Here is a 24,945-nt window from a genome sequence, read left to right as displayed (position 1 = left end):
TTGATTGGGGGTCAAGACACCCCAGGCAGCACTGAAAGAGCAACGTGCTGTTTTTTAAACCGGGTGTGGAGCAACCACGGCCTTCCCCTCCCCCTGATACACAAGCTGGTTTCCTGACTTTTTTAAACAAGTGAAATAACCAGAAAGGCTGTGCTTTCGATTTCGGTTCTCATGCTGGCCCTTAACTGGCTGCCTGGGGCCGTCCCTGGCTTCACTCGCTTGCAGCTCCGCGGAGAACAGTCCCCTCCGAAAGGGGAAAGGAGAGCGAGGCTCTGCGCCAGAGAAGGCGGCTGAGAAATTGTCCACCGGCCGCAAGGAGCGCAGCAGGTAAGGCCCTTCCAGAATCTCTGACTTCCGTGCTCATGTCTGGTCCCTGATCACACTGGGGCTCGGCTTGGAGGGTGGCTGGCAGCTATCAGACCAAGAGCGCTTTGTCCATGCCGCTCCGCTCGCCCTTTTAAGCGCTTGTTCCAAGTCCCTAGGAGACACGCTCTTTCTTCAGACTGAAACAGAGACTCCTGTGGGAGATGCAAGAATGCATTCTCCTCCTCCTCCTTGCTTCTCCACAAAGGGACCCTCTCACAAAAGAGGAACCACCTTCCAAGGGAAGTTTCTTCCTCTCTTCCGCAGCCTGCCAGACTGACCCTTGCCTGGCCCTAGAGAAAAACAGAAAAGATTGCCTTCATCCTACAGATAATTTAAATCCTGAAAGATTGCATTTTACTTACTTTGATATTAAACACGGCGACTATTCCAAAGACGTTGGAAAGCTGTATTTATATGGCACAATAATTCGCCTTCTCGCTAATATTAAAAATAGCTGAGTCCTAACCCGTACCTAGTGCAGTGTTTCCAAAGGCATACGTAATTCATTCAGAAAAGGTATCAGAATAGCTGGTGATATTTACTGAAAATACATTTCTTGGACCATTTTCACAATTCTGACTTAGTTTGAGCCCATCTGGGGAGCCGCGGTGTCCATCTGTCTTGTTAAGAGCCTTCTTCTTTGTCCCCACCCTCTACTTTTCCGAGCTCACGGTTCTCAAGGGAAGTGGTTCTCTTGAGGCAAAAAGTAGATTAGACAAAGTCGGGCCACGTTGGCTTCTAACGAGCATTCTGGTTGTATTTCTTCCAAGAAAAACGTGTTTGTTCTTCCTGAAGGCGACGATATTTTCAATATTCTCCCCCAACACCACAAGGCAAATGCCTGCCTTCTTCAGCAGTCTTCTGTATCCATTGCCCGGTGTCACACGCATGTGAGTGCGTGCCTTGTGTCGGGTGCAACCTTAGTCCTCAAAGCGATGTCTTCACTCTTTAAATCTACCCTCATCGAGGTTGGTGATCATTCCCATGTTTCTTTCTCAGGGAGGCTTCTCCGACTACCCCATACAAGGCAACACTCCCTATCACTAGCCTCTGCTTATTTTTTTTTCCAGAGCACTTACCAAAAAATGTAAACAAGTGTTTCTTTATTATCTATCTCTCTTATTAAAATAAAGCTCCCACAATGCATAAATTTATATCCATCTTGTTCGTGGCTGGATTCTGAGCCCTGAGAAGAGGGGCCAGTCCATGATAAGTAATCAGTAGATGCTTGTTGAATTAATGAGATCCCAAGTCCTCTGGACATTGTGAGGACCTTTTATGAGGACCCTTTTCCTCCTTCATGTCCACTCTCCCTTTTATACACCCACCAAATGCCAAGGTTCTCAGAGACCCATTATCCTCTTGCTTTGCTTTTTCCGTTTATTTTATGCATCACCTGAGCCAGGTTCTCTTAAAGTTCTTACAACCATTACTAAACTACTACATAAGGCATCTATACCAACTCTTGAAATGGAAGACTACGTACTTACATTTCAAAAGGTAGAAAGTTGATCCACAACTTCACCAACAGAAAGCTGATATGCACATTCCTTGAATAGCAATGAAATGTGACATGGGGCCTTGTGTTTTACAGAGCGAGTCTACGGGTTTGCAGGCAACCATGACTTCCATTCCCATCATGACCGCCCCTGTTTGTTTGATTGAAAACCAGCAAGAAGAACTGACAGTGAATCCCAATGCAGTAAAGATTCTTAACAAGATTTCTCAACCAGTGGTGGTCGTAGCCATTGTAGGGATGTATCGGACGGGAAAATCCTACCTGATGAACCGCCTTGCTGGACAGAACAATGGTGAGTATTGTCCTGGAGGAGGGGCCATGGGCTTGGAATCAATACTAACAGCCGCTGACCATGCCTCATCCAGGGCATAATAGGGTTTCCAATGGCTGATCCTTTGCCAATTGATATTAGACATCTCTTCCAAGGCACCTCTGGATGCTAGCGGCTGAGAAATGCGCTGTGGGCGTGAATTTATGTCACGGTAAGGGAGATTGAACACCCTTTCACACGTGGCTTTACCATTTGTAGTTCATATTTTGTCACCTTTTCCCCCTACTGAGTTATCTCCTTTGGTTCTCACTGATTTTCAGAGAATTGCCCCTGGTCCTTCCAAGAGGATCGTGCATCCATTTGTTCCTAATACCTGGCTTCCTTTGAGCACAACTAGGGATTCAACTCCCTAGTCCATTAAACTTCTCTTTGTCTCGAAGTTCCATTTTTCCTCCCTGTTCTTCCGTGTCTCCTTAAGGAATAAGGTGGGCAAAGGATACAAAATGTGTCTTGACAAGCATCTGAATGTAGTCACTGCTGTCCCCTGCCAGATACTGTGCTTTCCTTTTGACTTCTCCCTTACAGCTCCTGGGGACTACCCAGGACGACTAGGAGACTACCTGTTGTCACTGATATTGCTTTCTCCTCCTCCCTCTAGGCTTCCCTCTGGGCTCCACAGTGAGGTCTGAAACCAAGGGCATTTGGATGTGGTGTGTGCCCCACCCCACCAAGCCGGAGCGAACCCTGATCCTGTTGGACACGGAAGGCCTGGGCGATGTGGAAAAAGTAAGGCCGGGAGTCATGACGAAATGGTCTTTCCTCTTGACTTCCTATTTAACTCCTCATTGCCACATTAATTCAACTTGGGTGATCTATTTGGATGACTAGGTTCGGGGTGATGAAGTGACATTTTGTTTCTTGGAACTCAATTCCTTTGTGAGCAAAAGTAGTATTGGTATGTTAAGAATAGATCTTTTGTTTAACACAGGGATGAATTAAAATGCTAGTAGATGCTTTGAGAGCTTGTCGCAGGGTGCAGGTGAGGCTAGAACCCAGACTTATGGGGGAGACGATGGTCCGTGGGACCTAAAGGAGGAACATAGCCGATGGAGCTGATGGGATCGGAACTGAAATATGAAATTAGGGTTCGGTGAATTCATCTATGTAAATAACCTTCAGAGACGTTTCAGCTAACCTGAATATTCAAAAAGGTTTTGTTGCAAAGGTTAGAGGTTTGGAGATTAATTTTTCACGAAGCATTTCTATGACCTAGCCATCTAGGTGTTATGCTGCTAACTGAAGGGTAAGTAGTTAAAGCCACAGGATGCTCCACAGGAGAAAGATGAGGCTTCTGTTGCTATAAAAATTCACAGTCTCAGAAACCCTTTCACTGCTACTGCCTGGATTCCGACTCATAGAGGCCATGTAGAACAGGGTCGAACTGCCTCTGGGTTTCTGAGACTCTAACTCTTTCTGGGGGGTACAAAACCTCATCTTTCTCGTGCTGGTAGTCTATGATGCTGTTCTCATTAGGTGCCATGGAGTCGATGATGACCCAGAGTGACCCTAGGCACAACACAGCCAAACATTGCTCAGTCCTGCACCATCCTCACAATTTTTCCCACAGCTGAGCCCATTGTTGCAGTCATTGTCATGGCAACCCATCTCATTGAGGGCCTTCCTCTTTTTCCACTGCCTCTCCACTTGACTAAGCACGATGCCTTTCTCCAAAGACTGGTCTCTCCTGATAACATGCCCAAAGTATGTAGCACAAAGTCTTGCCATCCTTGCTTTACGGAGCACTCTGGCCCTAGTTCTTCCAAGACAGAGCCTTTTGTCCTTTTAGCAGTCCATCTTACTTTCAATATTCTTCTCCAGCACTGCAATTCAAATGCATGGATTCTTCTTCCACCTGCCTTATTCAATGTCAAGCTTCCACATGCATATGAGGCAATACAAAATGCCATGGCTTGGGCCAGGCCCACCTGAGTCCTCAAAGCAACATCCTAGCTTTTCAATTCTTTGGAGGCTTGAAAAGGTAAATCTGTGCAGCAGATTTAACAAATGCCATTGACCTTTTGATCTCTTGACTGCTGCTTCCATGGGTTGCTATAAGAGTCTTGGGGTGTAGTGGGGAATGTGTTGGGTTGCCATCCCCAGGTCAGCAGTCTGAAAGATGAGGATTTCTACTCCTGTAAAGATTTACCCTCTCAGAACTCTATAAGGGTCACTGTGAGTCAGAATTCCCTTGAGGGTAGGGAGGTGGTTTTGTTGCATGTTGCTATGAGTCAGAATCAACTCCACGGCAGTGGGTTTGGCTTTGAGGTGGGATTTTCTACGAAACCAGAAATGTGCCTCACAAGATTTAGGTACAAGATTTTGATATTAGGCACAGCAAATCATTTCACTTATTTGGATTATCCTAGCCATCACCGTGAATCTAAATCGGAAGCAGTCCCCATAGACCTGTAGCTACCATTACTTCCAAAAGCAACAACAAAAGATACAAGGAGTATTTACTCGAAATCTCATTTCCAGTTTTGGCTTCCATTTCTCCAAGCTATCCCCTGTTTTAGTCAAAAGGGATAAATCTAGAATGCCTCTCCAGAGCAGATATGTTCCAACATTTCTGAGTTAATTTGTGTTGGTTTGGATACTTGATCAAACCCTTATTTTCTCACATTCTTATTCTATCAATTTTTTTAAAAGACCGGCCACCAGCCTCCAATGCCAGTTAAATAATAGTCACTTGCTGTGAACCCTTTGCTTTTGCATTATGACTACTTGGTCACTGCTGGCCGAGAATGTAATCTTTGTTGCATTCGCATGCTTATATGCTTTTTGGCCTCTCCAGAAAAATCATCTTTCTGGAGTTCAGGGCAACCATATGGAACTTTGTATTCACACAGCCAAATACTGCTTTCTGGCTTTGTGGATGCCCAGTGAATAGTTGTTTAGCTCAATGGGGTAGCGCTTTCAGCCTAAGAGGTCAGGTGGCACAATGATTAAAGGGCGCCACTGCTAACCCAAAGATCGATGTTCCAAACCCACAAGCCACGTTATGCGGGAAATATGAGGCAGTGTGATTCCATAAAGGCTTCCAGGCTCGGGACAGTTCTGCTGTGACCTACAGTTACTTCCAGTAGGAACTGACAGAAGTGGGTTGGGATTGGTTACTTGTATCCTTAAGACAGCCCTTGAGGAAGGAAGTATTGTGTTCAAAACTCAGACTATTTTCCCTAATCAGCAACAGTGTAGCTGAAACAGTGAATGCTCAAAACAAATGAATGCCGAGTAAACTCCCCAGTCTCTTGTTCACACGCGTTCTCTAGGTCGACTCTAAGAACGACTCGTGGATCTTTGCGCTCGCTGTGCTTCTGAGCAGCACCTTTGTCTACAACAGCATGAGCACCATCAACCACCAGGCCCTGGAGCAGCTGCAGTATCCTTCCCGGGGCCCAACCTTGTGTCTCGAGCTCAGAGAATGAAAACGGAGATGATTTCTTTTCCTTGTAACTCGGTTGTCATGAGAAGGGAACACAGGGCAACATAGGATGTTTATAAAAGCTGTTTCTAAGGATGACCTGGGAAGGGTGGTGTAGAGGACTCCAGCTTCCTTAACAGCGTTCCCAGCTATGTGACTGAACTGACACGACTAATCAGGGCAAAATCCTCCTCTCAATCTGACAAAATCGAGGACTCCACCGAGTTTGTGAGTTTCTTTCCAGACTTTGTTTGGACAGTTCGGGATTTTACATTGGAGCTGAAGTTGGAATGCGACATCACTGAGGATGAATACCTGGAGAATGCCTTGAAACTGATTCCAGGTAGCACTGCATGATCCCAGTGGGAGTGGGTGATTCAGGAAGGGGTGATACCCAGTGATCCCTGTCATTCAGCGTTTAAAATCAACATACTCTTAGATTGAGGCCCAAGAAAATAGTGAGAGGAGGATATAATTTTTGTAGGTTATTATGATCAGAAAATATCTGAGGCTGAAGTTTAAGACCCCTCATGAAATTTAGAAGCAAATATTCGACTGAACAATTGCAAACAGCTGGTATCCTAAAAAAAATTACAGTGATGCTATAACCTTGAAAGTTATAACATTTTACCATCGGTGCTACAGTAAACTTGGAGACTAGTGTTCTTTCTCACGTGTTTTAAGAATTCATAAAATTGGAAGTTGTTAGACACAGAAGCATAATAAATTCAAATGACTTGATTTAAAGCCTATATTTCATATGTTGTTTGACTCCAGGCGCCCTGGTCATGCAGGGGTAACCTGCTTGTGCACACAGTCAGAGTCCAGATCAACTCTGGCCTCAGCAGCCTTCTCTGTGGCTACCCTAGAGAGGTACAGCCCTCAGATAAAAGAGAGAGTGAAGCCTGTGAGAGCTACAACTTGACTGGGTGGGGACTTCCTTGCTTTTCTGCGTCTTTCAAGTTATCCATCCTTGATACTGAACACTATTACGACTTTTCTTTTGCTTGTTTTACTGGAAAATGTTTCCTCCTTGGGCAGGTTCTGGCTTGTAGCTTTTACTGAACAGTAAAGGGTCCAGGAAAAAAAAATACTGAGATAGCCTTTCGGCGTGAATGTCAAATCGTCTGTTTTATCTTTCCCCTAACATTACACACATCGTTGTACACGCTTGCATATGTTAGCATTTACTATTATAGACCTGATACGTAGCTTAAATTTAGGAGGGTGGCTAACTGATAGCAATAGAAAGACTATCCATTTTTAGTTCTTAGTTTATTCAGCAAACACTTATTGAATGGTGGATGTTGGACATCGAATCCATCTGCAAGATACGGTTAAATTCAGTTGAGAAGTGGTGAGGTCTCCTAATTCCATTCAAGTTAAGGCTACTCATTGGAGATTTTCGCTAAAAGAGTATTTCACTTTATTTATGGCACGGGTGCTTGGGAGCTCTTATGCTCCTGGTCTTTCTTCTCCTTTTCCTTTGATATTTTCTAAGCCACATCTTATCCTTACATCAAGTGCTACTTTGTTTTTAAGCTCACATTCTGTTGCTGACCGGAGGACAGTAAGGTCAGCCACATCCTTCTGATGATTTATTTTCACATGCCAGTCATTCCATACATCATTGCTAAGAGACTCTCTACACGGCCTGTGGACACCAAGCATATTTTTTATCCCTCGGGATGGATGCTCCCCTATCCTCTCCATTACTGCTTCCTTGACCCTTTGGCACAAATGTACACCACCCTCTTTGAGGTAGAAGGGCTCAAGATTGATTTGCATGATTAGATAATGACAGAAAGGGCAATCATGCCAACGGTCCCTGGAAATAAAGGTTCACAGACTCCTTTACAGAACACTATCCCTTAATGGACTGCTCTTTCCACATCTACAGAAAAGAATTCCAGAATCAAAAATTCCAACCTGCCTAGAGAGTGTATCAGACAATTCTTCCCCAAACGGAAGTGCTTTGTTTTTGATCGGCCTACAAATGACAAGTATCTCTTGGCCCATATTGAAGAAATCCAAGAAGAACAACTGGATTATAATTTCCGGATGCAAACAAAAAAATTCTGTTCCTATATCTTCAGCCAAGCAAAGATCAAGACCCTCAGACGAGGGATCGTTGTCAATGGGAACCGTGAGTCACTCTTGTCCCTGTGCCTCAGTGTGCGCTCTGAAGCGAGTTTGTGTTCTGTGGGTTTCTCGTTAAGTTTGCTTGGCTTTGCATGTGAGTATGGAGGAGAGGTGCATAACACACACAGTAATGCACCTTCCATAAGGGGTTTATCTCTACATGAAGGCGTATCTAGGCCAACTCTATCTCAAAAAAAACAATCCACAAATCATCTAGATCCAGGAGAGACTGTGTGGGTTGCCTGGACAGCGCCTACAAAAGAAGCATGTCTTCCGGTAGAAAACGTTCTTTGTAAAGTTAAATGAGTCAGAAAATACGTAGCAGGCCGTGGGCACCAGGAAGTCCATGGAGATGAAAGGAAACTGATGATAACCAATGGACAGCTCTGGCCGTGTCACCTGTACAGTCAGCCGAGCAGTATGGCGTCCGAGTAGTAGCGTTATCGGCTCAATCCCCCGCATGGCTATCTTGTAATGGTTGGGGTTTTTGTTCTTATTTTTTAAAGAACCCACATTTTCATTTGGAGCCAGCCCTCTAGATCATGTAGCTACCTGGCTTATCTGAATAAAACATTTCTTTTGTTAATAAATACGTTTCCTTTTATTTAAGTAAAGTATTTTTTCCAGGGAAGCCTGGAACATGTATCAATTATGAGCAGTATTCCAGTTTTGAATCATAAGGAAATGGAAGATCATGAAAGAAATAAACCAACAAGGGGAAATGATGTTACTGTAAAGAAATCCATTAAAAAAGAAATGGTAGAAACATTCTACTTAAATCTAGAATGCAGAACACTAAAGTTTTGTTTTGTTTTTCTAAGCAAGTAATAGCTTGATTGTGATCCCCAAATCACTTTGCTTACTCAGGACTGGGGGCTCTGGTGGAGACCTACGTGGATGCGATCAACAGTGGAGCAGTCCCTTGTTTGGAGAACGCAGTGACCACCCTGGCCCAGCGTGAGAACGTGGCGGCTGTCCAGAAGGCGGCTGAGCGCTACAAGCAGGAGATGGCCCAGCGCCTGGTGTTCCCCACGGACACGCTGCAGGAGCTGCTGGACGTGCACGGGGCCTGCGAGAAGGAAGCCGTTGCTCTCTTCATGGACCACTCCTTCAAGGATGAAAACCAGGAGTTCCACAAACAGCTCGTGGTACGTGTCTTACTCTTAGCTCCCCTGATTCCTGTCTGGCCCACTCATGCCTGGCACACTCATACCCGGCACACTCATGCCTAGAGTCCACCTTTTGGACCCCATGCTTCTTGTCTTTCATGTAGTGGATGGGCACCATGCCCCCTCAGAAATGCAGTCCATTTCTTTTCTAAAAGTCGGACACTTTATTTCTTGTTTCTGTATAACAAATTTCCATGAACTTAGCATTCATAGAGTTACTCGCTCATTTTTAAAAAACTTAAAAAAAAATTTCAGAGCATTAATGCAGAGTGCACTGACTCTCTTCTAGAGTTTTAGAAGCTAAAATAGCAAGCTGTTGACTGGGCTTGATTCTGCATTGGAGGCTCTAGGCAATCCCCTGCCACATTCATGCCAACATGATTCAGCGCACCATTCTCCTGTTTAATCTCTCCAACTTCCTCTTCTCTTAACAGTTGGAAAACCCTACTTTTAAAGGGGTCATATAATTAAATAATGCCCGGTTGTTTATGCTCCATTACTTACAGACAACTTGTGCTATACAGTATAACCCAATTTTGGGAGCAAACTCTATGATATTAAAGCTCTCAAGGACTATAAAGCAAGTGGCTGACCTATAGACATCTTCATGGACAACTTATCTCTCACTCTATCTTTTGCCAACAAGTGACAAAAATCTCTTAGTGACATTGAATAAAGCCATTTGGATTGTAGGTGTAAGCTAAAAAAAATTGCTCCAATGTCATCACCCAATAAAATCCTACTGGAGATAATCCATGAAGGCTTCTAAAGTCTGTTCAGAGTACCTTTAGCTCTTGGCTGTTTTTGCTGTTTTTTCATGATTACATTTTTCCATAGCAACCAAAATTCTCTGAAGAAACTCTCCTTCCTGCCAAATTCACGTTTCTGTTACCCACTGCAATTGTTGGATCACTGTTAACCACCCTATGCCACTTCAGTCCTTAAGTTGATGTCATCCACGCCCATCATTTTATATAGAATGGATATGACCTGTGTCAAACATAAATCGCCTCATCTACGTGGAGGCTGTAAGCTTGCTTCTTTCAAGAGAATAACAGCTGGTTGAACTATCCCTCCTAACAGCTTCTTCCCATTGTGTTTCTGTACACTTCCCTGCAGGGTACCATAGAGAAAAAGAAGGAGGATTTTGTTCTGCAGAATGAAAAGGCATCTGCGAACTACTGTCAGGCAGAGCTTGCACAGCTTTCGAAGCCCCTGATGAAGAGCATTTCAGAAGGAGCATTCTCTGTTCCTGGAGGACACGGTCTCTATGTCGAAGCAAAAAGGAAGGTTGAGCAGGACTATATGCACGTGCCCAGGAAGGGGGTTAAGGTGAGGAAGAAGGGAAATGGAGGGAAGGCTGCAGAAGAGCCTCAGTAGGCTCTTGTCCTTGCAATCACTCGAAGAGCACTGTAATCAAGTGTGTTTAAACAGTATGGTGACTTGTCAGTGTTTACAGTTTGATAGCTACAATTAGACAGAAACTCTTGGGAAAAAACCCTGCAAATATGTATGAATTATTCTCAGGAATCCCAATGAGAAAAAGTATCGTATCTTTTCCATTTTTTCAGACAATGTGACCATTTTGCACTAAACGTCAAAAATGAAATCAACTTCCCTTGAGTTACATCTGACTAGTGATGACCCGGTGTGTGTCAGAAGGCAACTGTTCCATAGGGTTTCCAATGGAATTGGAATTTTTGATATTTCAGAGGTATTTTTTGGTATTTCAGAGGTAGACCACCAGACCTTTCTTCCAACTTACCTCTGGGTTGATTTGAACCACCAACCCTTTGTCCCTTTGTTTAGTAACCAAGGGCTTAACTGTTTTTTCACCTTAGCATCTCTGATCTAAGTTGAAGCAGTATAAAGTTAATGAAACAAGCTTTCTTATTAAGGAAGTGCATGCTCATTTTGAGAAAGAGAAAAACTTAGTCATTCTCTATGATGTGATCAGGACCATCACAATGTTGTGCACCACTGGTAAACAAGGAGGATCATAATGACCGCAATGGGTAGCACAATTGAGCATTTGCTTTTTCTACCAAGCATGAGCTCATATGCTCTGGTTGGAGTATGGTTTAATCATCACAATAATATCATTTGCATTATATATGTTACATAGCATATATGTGGTGTTCTCCTTATAAATATGTTTTATCTCATTATCTATGCACGGATATTCCACCACTTGATCATCAGTTTGGCATAATGTGGTAGCTTAAATGTTGGTGTGATTCTAAAAGCTATGTATTTCAAATACCAGTAGGGTCACTCAAGGCTGACAACCTCTGAGAAATTAACCAAGGAAAGCATTCTAAAAAAGCAGCAGAACCTTGTCAGACACTGAAGATCTTATGAATAGCACTGGAACACTGTCAGATGAAGTGGAACTCCTTAGGAGGGAAAGCTCTCAAAACAGAAGAGCAGCTGCCTTCTCCAGGTGAAGCCACAGCCAGAATGAAGCAGTTGGAGTCAAACCTGAGAACGTAAAGCCTTTGGGACCTTCCCTTGCTGATGGTGCATGACTCAAAATGAGAAGAAGAGGAGAGAAAAAAACAGCTGGAAACATCTATTAATAATTAGAACTTGGAATGTACGAAGTAGGGAACTGGGAAAATTGGAAGTCGTCAAAAGTGAAATGGAACATACAGAGATGGATATCTTATTAGTGAGCTACAATGGACTGGGACTGGCCATTTTGAATCTAACAGTCATATATGGTTTACTCTGTCAGGAATGAAAAATTCAAGAGGAATAACATCCCATTCATTGTCAAAAAGGACATTTCAAGTTCTATCTTGAATTACAATGCTCTCTGTGATCAGATAATATCCATACACACACCAGGAAATCTAGTCAATAAAGCTATTGTCCAAATTTATGCACCAACCACTAAAGCTAATGGTGAAGAAACTGAGTAATTTTAACCATTAAGATGCATTGCTAATTATTGGTGATTGGAATGCAAAATTTGGAAACATATAGTACGGAGCAGTAAAACAACGAGGGAGGAAAACATTTTTAAACAACACAGGAGGCAACTAGACACCTGGATCTGTCTAGCTAGAATACACAGAAATCAAATTGACCACAGCTCTGGGAAGTGACATGCTAATATGAGGCCGAGAGAAAACTGGAATGGTGTAGGCCATCAATTGCTCATAGGTAAGTTCAGGTTGAAACAGAAGAAAACACACACAAGTCCCGGATACCCAAAATATGACTGTGAGTCTATCTCACCTGAATTTCAAGAACACCTCAAGGACAGATTCGACACATTCAGCCCTATATCATATGTGAAGAAAGCTAAAGATCATTAAAAAGACAGGAAAGAAAGCAAAGATCAAAGTGAACATCAGAAAAAAACTCTGAAACTTGCTCTTAATCGAAGAGAAGCTAAGGCATATGGAAAAATGATGGAGTCAAAGACTGAATGGTACATTTACCAGGGCAGCTTCAGAAGACAAAGCAAAATATTATAATGAAATATGCAAAGACCTGGGTTTAGAAATGCAACATGGAGGAATATACTCAGCTTTCCAGAAATGGAAAGAACTATGGAAAAAATCAAGCCTCAATTTGTAATTTGAAAGATTCTATGAACAAAATATTGAATGATGATGACACAAGAAGTCTTAAAAGCCGATAGAAAGAATATAGAGTCACTGAACAAGTCGACATTCAACCATTTCAAAAGCCAAATGACGGTACTGATGAAAGACATCCAAACTATACTGAAAGTGTTCGCCGCAAACAAGGCTCCAGGAATCGACAGAATACCAACTGAAATGCCTCAACAAGCTTATGAAACACTGAAAGCACGTACATCCAGGCCAAGAAATTTAGAAGAAAGGTATTTGGCCGATTAATTTGAAGAGATCTGTAATTGTACCCATTCCAAAGAAAAGTGACCCAACATACTGCAGAAATTATTGAATGTAATTGATATTGCATGAAAATAATATTTTGCTGAAGATCGTCTAACAATGGTTTCAGCATTACATGGACAGCTGAGGTGCTAGAAACTCAGGCTGGAGTCAGAAGAGGAGGTGCAACAAGGGATATCCTTGCTGATGTCAAATGGATCTTGAGTGAAAGCACAGAGTACCAGAAAAAAATGTTTGCTTCTGTGTGTTGACTATGCTATGATATTAGACTGTATGGACTATAACAACCCATGGGTAGCTTTGAGGTGAATGGGAATTCTAGGAAACTTCATTGTGGTCATGTAAAAGCTGTGCATGGTCAAGAGGCAGTTGTGCAAACAGAACAAAGGAATGTAGAATGGTTTAAAATCAAGACAGGTGTGTGTCAGGGTTGTACTTTTCATCATATTTATTCAATTTCTATGCTGAGAAAATAATCCGAGGAATTGGAATATTTGAAGAGTGTGACATCAAGATTAGATGAAGACGTATTAACAGCCTGCGAGATGCAGATGATACAGCTTTGCTTGCTGAAAATGAGGAGGACTTGGAAGCACTTGTTGATGAAGATGGAGAACTGCAGCCTTCAGTATGGATTACAAGAGAATAGAAAGAAAGAAAGAAAGAAAGAAAGAAAGAAAGAAAGAAAGAAAGAAAGAAAGAAAGAAAGAAAGACAAAACAACAACTATTTCTCCACATTATACAGTTGAGAAATATGATACACAGAGATTAACTGTTCCGGATCCCACTGCAAATGGCAGAGGTAGGAGGGTCCCTCAGAGTACTTCATGTCTATGCCAAACAGGGAATCCTAGGAAAGCTTACAAGAAGAGACAGAAGAAGACCAGAGGAGACGATCCTACGTAACAAAAGATAGGATATCATCCAGGAAGAAGAAACATATGCGAACATATGAAACAGCAGCTACTAAGTGGTTGTAGAACTATTGATCAGGGTGTTACCTGGAGAACAGTCTGAGGAGATGGGAAGAAGGATCCGAGGGAGGGTTTTTTGCCCCTAAGGGGATTGGAAAGTACCCTATAATCACATAAAGAAAGGCAGCTCTGGGGTATCTGAGGCAGGTTTCAAAGTACTTGGGACAGATCTGAGGTTTTATGGCACAGTAAGACCCCTACCTGAGACTAGATGCCTGTTGTTGATCATGTCTTTGCACCTCTTTCCCTCAGGCAAATGAAGTCCTTCAGAGATTCTTGCAGTCACAAGCACCAATAGAGGAATCAATCCTGCAGTCAGATAAAGCCCTCACAGAAGGAGAAAAAGCCATGGCAGGTACGGGCTTGGGACTCCGCCCATAGCAGGGTGGGGAGGTGCGTACGCTATCCTCTGAGGGATCTGAGACACAGACTTGAAATAACACGCTTCCTATAGAGTCTATGGAACACACAGTTTATGGAGTCTGAAACTAAAAAGGAGAATTGAAGTTGTGCCTCCACTCAGTCAGGGTCTTTCCCATCATATTCTGAAATAATCCAGATTTGAAAACTGACCCCCCCCGCCTCCTGCACACACTTTTTCTTAAAGTCAAGGAGCACGGGTGGCTCGTCAGTGAATTACAGAGTATTTCAACTCTGAGTTCAAATCAACTTGATTTCTGTGTTTGTTTTTATTTTATAAATTCAATGTGATCTCTGAGTTCAGGAGCATAGAGTGCGGGGCTAACCTGTTGCCTCCTTCCCTCGCTACCACCTCTGTGGGACAGCGGAGCAAGCCAAATTGGAAGCAGCAGAGAAGGAAAAGGAGCTACTGAGGCAGAAACATGAGGAGCAGCAGCAACAGATTGAGGCTCAAGAGAGGAGCTTCAGAGAAAATATGGAGCAATTGAAAGAGAAGATGGAGAGAGAAAGAGAAAACTTCTTGAGGGAACAGGAAAAGATGCTGGAACATAAACTGAAGGTAAGTCTGTTCTAGGTCCAGGTAGCCAATTAGACGATGCTCTCATGCCCAACGAAGAGAAGGGTAGAAATAGGAAGCAAAATCCGGGAATCAGAGGGAAACACATCTGGATCCTGCTGAAATCCTTCAATCCACAAGACAAAGCATACGGACTGTTATTTGTTGTCATTGTACAGTAGCTTCATTGTGTCCTATTTGTATATGGCCCTTGGCCTTTAGCTTTCATGATTCTTGTACAACATCTGAGAGACTTGGGATCAATCCATCATGGCCTGATCTAGATTGATTAGATCATCAATCTAATCATGGCCTGATTAGATTGGCCTGATATGAAACACAATATTTGCTGTATATGCTTCTAAATCTGCCTGAGGCACCCTGTGCAGCCTGGGTCAAAATGCATTCTCTGTCCTGACCTGAATTCGGACGAGCAGTTTCCTAAGCAGTTCTTATTGTTTGTTAGATGTGGGGAGCCGTGCTTCCTCAGTGGAGCAGAGAATTTGCAGCAAGTGCGTGTTTTTTCCCCAAATACAAAAGCATGGCTCCTGATAATTGCATTTTCCAAAAACTAACACTTGCCCCTTTCCAGGTCCAAGAAGAGCTGTTGAAAGAAGGATTTAGAAAGAAATCGGAGGAGCTCAATGGAGAAATAAGTCGGCTACGTGAAGAAGTGGAAAGTAGTAAGCAACGGTCAGGCTTTGGTCAGTTCCTCGATAACTTCGGGAGTGCCTTAATGGTGATGCTTCCTGGCGTTGGTACAGTACTGGGGGCAGGGCTGAAAGCTTTGGGCTCAAAGATCGGATAGGTCAGAATCCCTGTTTGTGCCATGATAAGTGAGGCTTTTTTTGTTTGTTTTAATAGCATGATCTGGCTGATCGCTAAACAAATAACCTAGTTTCCTTCATTAACAGTTTAAAAATAAAGATTACCAAAGTCATTACTGAAGTTTGTGTTCCTCAACACTTTTTAAAAAAATGTTAAAATAAATGTTTTCATGCCTTCAATAGAGAGTATCATGAATTGCTTTATTTTATTTTTACCAAACTATTTTATTAGGAGCTGATTCAGACACCGTAGAGGCCATGGTTCAATCATAGCAAATAAATTTGTACTATCACTACCACAAATAGTTTCAAGACTTTTTTTTCCTTCTTGAACTCCCACTCAGCCCCTACTTCTCTACCATACCCCACAGGAACACTTATTCTAGTTATTGTCTCTATAGAGTCACCTAACTTGGATTTCATCTAATGGCAAGCACAGAAAAACACATAACAGGGAGGCAAGCAGGCTACCAACAACGACAAGTACAACAGAGACAAACTCCAATATTGAAAAAACAAAAACAAGAAACAGCAAATGTTTAAAACCAGATCAAGCACAAGGTATATCAAAAGGGAGATAAAGTCACAATGTTTTAAACATTTGTGCTAGTCTGGGTGGACTAGAGAAACGAATCCATAGACACTCATATGTGTACAGGAAATAGCTTTATATAAAAAGTAATTTTACATTAAGAAAACATCTCAGCCCAGTCCAGATGAAGTCCGTAAGTCCTATGTTAGCCCATATGACCACTTCCAGTCTGGGATTTCTCTTCAGACTCATACAACACATACAATGATGCCGAATTCAGAAAGATCATAGGCCAATGGGTGGAAAGTCTTGTGGATCCAGTGGCGGTGGAAGCATCTCAGCACTGGCAGGGGTCTCCACGTGGCTTCTTCAGCTCCAGGGCTCTGGTTGCATCAGTGTAGCTCCAGGCTTGCATCAGGCTTGTTAGTCAGTAATGTCTTGCAGGAAGTGAGCTTGTGTCCCATCTCCAGCGAAATATTTACCTTCTTAGTGCCTGCAAATGAGGTCACCAAGTTGTGACCTGAATGACAGGTTAAACACCCCTTCACTCTTAAGTTTCCGATTGAAAGCAGATTATGTAACTATCACAATGTTCAAGTCAGATTTATCATTTTACTCCATCATGATTGTCTCTCTAATACTCTCATCTGATAACCAGGCTACTCCCATCCTTCAATTATGTTTAAATCACTGACACTATAAACCAAAGGCCCTTTTGCTCCAGAGAGATGATTAATAAGATTCTGTACCATAAATTAACAAGGATGTTTCTGAAGTGACCAGAGACAGGTTAAAAGCATAGATTCAGGAATGGATTGGGGATCACCCTTAATCCAGGCTCCAACCTAAGAACAATTAGTTCTTATGACGTGGCTCTCCTTGATCCTTACTCTCAAGAAGGAAACACAGAATATATGGATGCTACAGAAAAGTGTGATCAGGAAATTAGATGATGCCCAGCTATCAGGAAGAATAGTGCTTTGGTCTTAAAGGTTTGTTTTCAAATAAGCAGTCATCCAAGTGAGACATCAACCAAGCCCACAAAGAAGAAGCTCACCAGCATGTGTGACCCAAAGATTTTTGATTATATAATCCAAATCCACAGAGGGAATAGTATCAGAGGTGAAATTGTGAGATTCTGGTGTGTGGAAGGCTATGGATGACAGTGGAAGCCGAAAATACATTTACAGGATCTATGCAGGGAATAAACTTCAAATAAATTTTTATTTAATCAATAAAGAAATGGGAAACATGTTAGAAGGTTCTACCATTATTCAACAGAATAACAATTGATCATAGAAAAAGCCATAAGCAGAACAAAATCACAATGGAAACAAAGGAAAATATTCATCATTTACATCAGAGACAAGGAGATAATTCCAGTGATAAAAATAATAAGAACCAATTTTTAATGGAAGAAAATGAAAATGTTTAATTTTGCTCATAATAAAAGTAAGAAACCCCAAAACTATTAGTATCTAGTTCACTTATAAGATTGGCAAGAGCACCCTTGATTGGCATGGAGTTGGCGAGTGTTTGGGGGAAACCGGCATGCTGTGAGTGCAAATTAGTATAATTAGATACCCAGATCTTAGATGGAAGTCTACACTTGATTCGATTCTGCAATTATACATTTAGAAATTCATGTTACAAGTTTATGTGCACAGTACAAAATGACATTTATTCTGGAATATCAGATGAAGCATGACTGTCATGATTGAAACAAATTTGAAAGCCTTTCTGTAGGGGACTAGTAATGTAACATGGACGTATTGATATAGGATGGCTCTCCTGCCAATAAAGTGAAATAAGAAAGCTCTCTTTGAACCAACATGAGAAAATATCCAAGACTTATCATAATATGAATAATGTAAGGATATAGATGTGTATTTAGTACCCTTCACTGAATTTTTAAAATAATGAAAGTGTGTGTTTTAGGCTGGTTGACCAGAAAAACAAATCCAGTGACACTCATATGTGTTAGAAAGAGCTTTATATCAAGAAGTAATTATCTTGAGAAAAATCACGGCCCAATTCATCTCAAGTCCCTAAGTCCCATACTAGTTCATACTAGTGCCTCTTCAGACTCCTGGAGCCACATACAATGATGCAGAATGCAGGAATGTCACAGACCAGTGGGTGCAAAGTCTGTGGATCCAATGGCAGTGGACACACCTCTAGTTTCCAGCAGCAACTAGGGTCAGCTAGCAGGAAGGTGAAGCCAGATTCGGGGGGCAGGAGGTTCCCAGAACCCTCCTTATGAGAAGGCCGTGTCCACAAGAAGTTGCTATCAGGCTGTGACCTGATTGACAGTCTTCTATGTCTTCAAGGGGACATGAATTATCTAACCGCCACAGTATGCATATGTTATGTACAATAAACTGGTTACTGTGGTTACAACTGGGACTGCACCTGGATATTTGACCTGAAGCGTAGGAGCATAACTCACATATTATATTCTGTGCATGTTAGACTTCATACACGGATAATTTATTGCCTAATAGAAAAATAAGTAGTTTATCAAATTAAATCTGAAATAATAATGCATGTGCATGGCAGGGGAACATCTCTGTGATAGAATTAAAGTGTTTAATGTCACTGGAAATAGTGTAAGTCAGTTCACCAAGGCAACGCTACTCCAGACAATAAGGATTTGGAAGGTACCACATGCATATCCTAACTTTGTCTTTCATATGGCTTTTTATTAAGACTTTATTATTTTAGTGCCTAATTATCTTTCAGACATAAGGTCCAAACTTTTGCTGAAATGGTCTCTAATTCTAAGCCCCCAAATTACAACACTGGTAAATTCAAAGCAGAATTGGTCTTCAGGGCCTATTTGAATTATCAAGAAATTCCATAGAGTGCTTTAGACTCTGCTGTGGTTAAAATGAATTCCTTGTAAGCCCCCAAGTTGGGCATGTGCTCTCTCTTGCCTTTTCACCCAGTACACAGACTTCTTAACACACCCCTGCTTCCCAACCCCAACTCTTTGGTTGGCAACATCTGTTGCTCCCATGTCTTCCATTTCCCGACTTCCTAAGGCAAGTGAAGGTATCCTTCTGCACTGCCATTGTGCTATGATGCTCCTTCGACTACAGCAACTTGTACATAATTAGCGACAGATATTACATATTTAGAGCTGCCTTTACTTCCATCATTTTATCCCTTGGTCTTTGTGGGAACCAGCCTCCGTAACTGAATGGGTCTGAGGGCGGTTGTGTAATCGAAGAGTAAATTAAAGGAACATCAGACAAGACATGCAAGTGTTCATCTCTGCCATGGTGACTGGAACCAGAGTGAGGGAGGAATGTACTCTATCACAAGCTTACATCATCTCAGGCATGCGGGTCACGCCACACACATTTGGAGCAGGAAGGGGTTGTGTTAGAGGGATACAAGTAACATGAGGGAGACGAGCTGGGGGTACACACAATAGGAAGGGGACGTGCTAGAGACATACATGAGTCAGGAAAGTACATACGTAACAAGATGGGCAGATTCTAGATAAGATGGTGGTCAAACCTTGGTGGTCTTTGAGCCGGTTTGGGCTTCGGTGTCCTCCAGGGGAGCAATCTATGATATCCTTCTCAGAAGAGAGTGGGCCCTACTTAGGGTGGGACAGACAATGGGGTCTGATTGCTTTTGATGGCAGACAACCTTCAGGCAGCTAGCCTTCAAGCAGTTGACCTTCAAGAGTGCATAGTAGCAGCCATGTGCCTGTAAGCAGCACCACCGCGGGAGAATTCTGGGTATATGTGTAGTCACTAGAATATGACTGGATCCCTCTCGAACCCAGGAGCATGAAGGCCTCCCTCCACCAAAGTCCTGGCCTCCCAGGCTTCTCCACTACGAGTGTAGAGAATTTGGCTGCAGACACCCTCTTCCCAGTTCTCAGTGTCCCATAGGTCTTCTTCTTCCTCCAAACTTCAGCTCCGAGCATCAAGTCCATCAGGTAAACACCAGCTGTTCCGAAAGATATGGTGGCCTACTTCTGTAAAAATGGACAGCCCTGGAAACTCTGTTGGCCAGTTCTACTCTGTTGTATAGGTCCGTAAGTCAGAATTCACTCAGTAGCAATGTTTTGGGACCTATCTTGAATGCCCCTGTTTTCTGTCCCAACCAAGCAGGTCACTACAATTCCTCATTCCAAGCAGCCTTTCCTATCTAATGTATACAATTTATATAGCCTTCTAATTTTCTATCTAGTAATTATTGATAGATAATTACTTTATTTCATAATAGAATCAGTTAGTATTGCCATGAGCTTATTCTCAAGCAAAATTTTCAATTTTAGCTATAGGTTAATTTTAAGGCATCAGGGTAGGAAGAGCAAGTGAAATTCTTTCAAATGTTGAGGAATTAAAGTCTAAGCAAAGAAGAAAATATTCTGTGTGAAATATAGAAAAGAACATTATTCTACTGTGGAGTCCCTTCAGGTCATAATTAAGGGATGTGAATAGTCTTGTTACTAGAGAGCTTTGAAAGTTATTTACGGCCGGCCTCAGGTTAAAATGTAGTACCTTATCATTTGTTCTCGCCTTTGACAAATTGTAAACTAGTTTCAGTTAAAAAAATAAATAAGTTAATAGGGAAATAGACATGGATTAAGACATTGGTGAATTCCCTTCTGATCAATACCAGGGATGTGAATCACCTTGTTCTCATTTAGAATGCACTTGAAAGTGGATCATTGTAGATGCAATTAGGTTAAAATTTAGCCCTTATCATTTGATCTCCCTTAGAATCCATTTTAAATTTGTCCAATTTTTTTATATTATCCTTTTATACAATTCTACGAACTATTGGCCTTGGAGTGCTAGTGGCATAGCGGGTTGTGCTTTGGGCTGCTAACCACAAGGTCAGCGGTTCAAAACTGACAGCTGGGAGAGAGATCCAGTTTCCTGCTCCTACAAAGATTTAGGCATCTCAGACACCCTCAGGACAGTTCTACTCTTTCCTATAGGGTCACTATACGTAGGAATTGACTCGATGGCAGTGAGTTTAAAATTTCATTTTTAGTCCATACATAATCTGTTTCAATAGAATCAATGGCATCCTGTTTTCCCAGAAGGGAACTTGACAACATCATTCATGGTTGCATCCTCAACATTGATGTACATTCCCCCATAAGGAGTTCATCTTATGCTGATTTAGAGAGCGAGAAAGCTATTTCTTTAGTCAGTTGGCTTCATCTGAAAGAATATTGGAATTTGGCCCATCTCCCTGACAAGCAAATGGTTTCGTTTAGATAGGTCTCTACGTTAAGCTTCCATAGTTCATGATTCAGTATATCAAACAGCTTCTGAACTTTGTCAAAACCTACAGAGGGGTTTAGAAAGGCTTTTTTTTTGGGGGGGGGGAATGGAGAAATCAAAAGACAAAGGAATTTTCTGTGAACATTTTGTAGCCCCATTATGTATAAATTCTGAAATTAGGTGGACACTTTTGACGTGGAGGAAGCACTAGAGGCACTGTGGGGCAGGCATTGGCCTACTCAGGTGCCAGGCCAGTGGGTCAAACACGGCCTCTGCTCTGTGCGAGAACGAAGAGGCTGGTTGCTCCGCTGAAGGTACACGGGCTCAGGAACCCTCCCTCGGGTCGCCATGACTTGGAATCAACTTGATGGCAGCAGGTTTGATTTCTCAACGAACTTTGAAGCAGACATTTGTGGAGTACTGCGACTGTTTCCCTCTTATGCATACGTGATTAAACTCCTTTCTGTCTCTATACTTGCTGTGGTAGAATGGGTTTTATGTTACTTCAGGCCCAGCTTTGCATTCAGGTAACAAGGAAATGGTGACAAGGACAAGCCACTTGACTTGTCTAACTGCTTAGTCACCACATCCCCGAATCAAAGAAGGTGGGGCCTGACCACCCAGGAGCCTGACAAACCAGGGCATAGTTGGGTCCCAGACAACCAGGGACCACCACGTTAAAAAAAACAAACAGCCTCCCCACCCCCACCTCCAGGCCCATATGTAGACCCCCTGGGGTCCTATCCCAGTGTGTCTTAACTTTACTGCTCTATAAACCTGCTGTGCTGCCTCCTCCTCCGTCTCTGCATAGTCACCACTCTGAGAAGCAGGCAGAGTGCTGGGCCGGGATCCTGGCTGGGAAAGGGCTTCCTGTACTCTAACATCAGGGAGTCTGAAACGCTACCTTCCTGGGTGTGGGCACTTCAAAGAGAATGGGCCTAAATTTTTAGAGTTTGCTCTGGAATATAAAGCAGCAAGGGGTTTATTTAGCCCTTAAGAGAGTTTTGTTTTTTGTATTCAAGATTGTAGAGGCAGGAGGGCTTTGGTCTACTAGTCTCCAAAGAAATACTCTAAATGGAAACAGGCCCCTTTTCATGCTTTTAAAAACCAAACCAGTTGTCTTTGAGTCCACTGCAAATCACGGGGACCCCACACGTGTCCAAGACAACTGTGATGCATAAAATTTTCAATGGCTGGTTTCTCAGAAAGAGATTGCCAGACCTTTCTTCCAAGGAACCTTGCCTTGGATCGGAACTTCCAACTTTTTGGATTACGGCTGAGCACCCTAACTGGTTGCACCATCCAGGGACTTCTAGTGGACACATGAAGGGAATTCATCGCTATTTCTCTTTACACAGCACACAGTTCATAGCGATTCATCTCTCCCTGTAGCTCCTCTTTTGTTGTCAGGAACAAACAAACATTTCATGGCTCAGAAGAAAAACAAAACAGCTGATTTCTTAGCACTTGTCCTATTTCGAGGAAATCCCCTGCCTTTACTTCCACTTTCCATCTCACTTGTATTTCTTTTTAATTTGGCCTTAACAACACACATTCCATAGGCTTCAACTCTCCCTGCAGCTCTTCCTCTGCTGCCTGACACAAACGTTTTATTGGTCAGAAGAAAAACAGCTGATTTCTTAGCATTTGCCCTCTTTCCAAGTATTTCCTCACCTTTACTTTCACTTTCCATTTCCTTTCAGTTCCAGGAAATAACATTTCAAATGCTGTTCGAAGATGAACTTCATGAATTTACATTCATGGGAACTGACTATGGTGTATTTGCAAAATACTAACTAGAAAGCCAGAAAAAGTTAGCAAAGCCGTCACCAACAGAATTAGCTGGGCCTGTCCCAATTTCTCCTGAAGCAGAATTTGCTACAGTAGCCCCAAATGCTCTTGATAAATGTTTTAGAATCAGAGTCCAGTACCTTGAAATTCGGGGGAATGTTGAGCTGTATACCAGGCTTTGAATTCTCCAGCTACTCTGCAAGAGTCGAAGTATTTCCAGCTGGCTGAGGGATGCTTGTTCCGTCTTTCCTTTTGTCTTTTGAGGAAAGCGCTGGTGCCTTTTAATCACGCGGTCAAGCCTTTGTCGGGCAGAAACCTGTGAGAGAAGGAAAGTTCACCAGGTGTTTCGGAGACCTTCATGATAGAATAATGATCGGAAAGCGGTCTGCACCCTCTGCAAAGTGGACACCTGTGAAACCTGGCAAAATAAGGCAGTCCCATTGAGCTCCGTTCTCTCAGGTCACGCTGTATAAGACTTCTGCCAAAAAACCTTTAAAACTTTTAGTTCAAGGTTAACACAACAGCAGTATAATGCTCAGCTAAAAAGTGTACATTAGGTCAAAACAATATCAAACGAACACACTCCTTGCTTGTTGTTATTACCCAGGTACTACCAATGCCCCAGAGCTTACTCAGGAGATAGCTGTTCAGTCAGGACAAGTTACAAAGTTCCTTCGGGGCTGCAAATAAATGCCCAAAGGGCATGCCACTCCACTGTAAGGTGCCATCCAAAACCATTCAGCTCAAGTTCTATGGGGTGAGCAAGCCCAGCGCCCTGAATTAAGTAGCCAGAGGCACCCTATTCCACTAAGCCTTATCCTGAAGACGTTCAGTTCCAGCTTTATGGGTCCGCAAGCCCAGCTCTCCCAGTTCAGCACCCAGAGACACCCTACTATTCCACAACTCGACCTCCTGCCCAAAGCTTTGCTTGCTCTGTGGCTGGGAATGCACTGCTCTGTCTCATGCTCTGGGCCCTGGTTCTGGTGCTGCTGCTGCACCTCAGACACTCCTCTGATGTCATAAGCTGTCTTATGATCACGGAGTTTCGTTGCTTAGGGCTCTGGAGGTCCGGAGGAGGTGCTTCACCCCCGGCTCTTGTTTCTTTGTAAGGTTCTTTCCCCGCTCCTGCTTCTCTGAGCTCTCACTTGACACCCAGCAGCACAGAAATCCCAATATACCCTATTAATAATTAATAATTTCTCACAAGTGAGTCCTCCCAGTGTCTTCCTCCCCACTTCCTTCCCTGGAGCCAGGTTGTGTGCTGGGGCCGACAGAGATGCTGGCTAGCAGAGCCACATGAGCTAATACACTGCCTCTGCAGCACGGGTCACTGGACCTAGAAAAATATTATACGAGGTTTTTCTCATCCAATATCCTGCAACCAGCCCCCAAATCTGAGGAAAAGCTCATGATGTTAAAAACAATCCAATTGATTAAAAAAAAATAATTAATTGGCACAAAGCCTTTAAGGCAGCGGTTCTCAAAGTGGGTTGCGACTCCTTTGGGGGTCGAACGACCCTATCACAGGGGTCGCCCGATTCATAACAGTAGCAAAATGATAGTGATGAAATAGCAACGAAAATCATTTTATGGTTGGGGCTCACCACAACATGAGGAACTGTGTTAAAGGGTCGCGGCATTAGGAAGGTTGAGAACCACTGCTTTAAGATGTTATTGAGAAATAGAGTACAACTATGCAACTGTCTGCTGGGTGAAAGATTGGCGGTGGGAATGCAGCCAGAGAG

The 24,945-nt window shown here is 42.8% G+C and overlaps 1 protein-coding gene across 1 annotated transcript; it reads left to right on the top strand.

Moving 5' to 3' along the window:
- The first annotated feature begins 135 nt into the window (after window positions 1-135).
- GBP4 (guanylate binding protein 4) lies at window positions 136-15,897 on the top strand. The gene is made up of 11 exons (XM_075558118.1): window positions 136-327; window positions 1,961-2,177; window positions 2,815-2,942; window positions 5,489-5,598; window positions 5,790-5,983; window positions 7,541-7,786; window positions 8,650-8,930; window positions 10,071-10,283; window positions 14,069-14,171; window positions 14,602-14,795; window positions 15,385-15,897. Exons 2-11 carry the CDS (start codon window positions 1,988-1,990, stop codon window positions 15,598-15,600), a joined length of 1,875 nt encoding a protein of 624 aa, XP_075414233.1. The 5' UTR covers window positions 136-327; window positions 1,961-1,987; the 3' UTR covers window positions 15,601-15,897.
- The last annotated feature ends 9,048 nt before the right edge of the window (window positions 15,898-24,945 follow it).

This window comes from Tenrec ecaudatus, chromosome 1 (genome assembly GCF_050624435.1).
Source record: "Tenrec ecaudatus isolate mTenEca1 chromosome 1, mTenEca1.hap1, whole genome shotgun sequence".
Lineage (NCBI taxonomy): Eukaryota > Metazoa > Chordata > Mammalia > Afrosoricida > Tenrecidae > Tenrec > Tenrec ecaudatus.
Note: the sequence above shows the minus strand (reverse complement) of the source record. Positions and strands in the feature narration are given on the sequence as shown.

Excerpts from the sequence above, each read along its gene's own strand:
- GBP4 (XM_075558118.1), top strand. The coding sequence starts at position 1,988 with ATGACTTCCATTCCCATCATGACCGCCCCTGTTTGTTTGATTGAAAAC. Across the intron at positions 2,943-5,488 it reads GCCTGGGCGATGTGGAAAAA|GTCGACTCTAAGAACGACTC; the intron begins GTAAGGCCGGGA and ends CGCGTTCTCTAG. Across the intron at positions 7,787-8,649 it reads GATCGTTGTCAATGGGAACC|GACTGGGGGCTCTGGTGGAG; the intron begins GTGAGTCACTCT and ends TTGCTTACTCAG.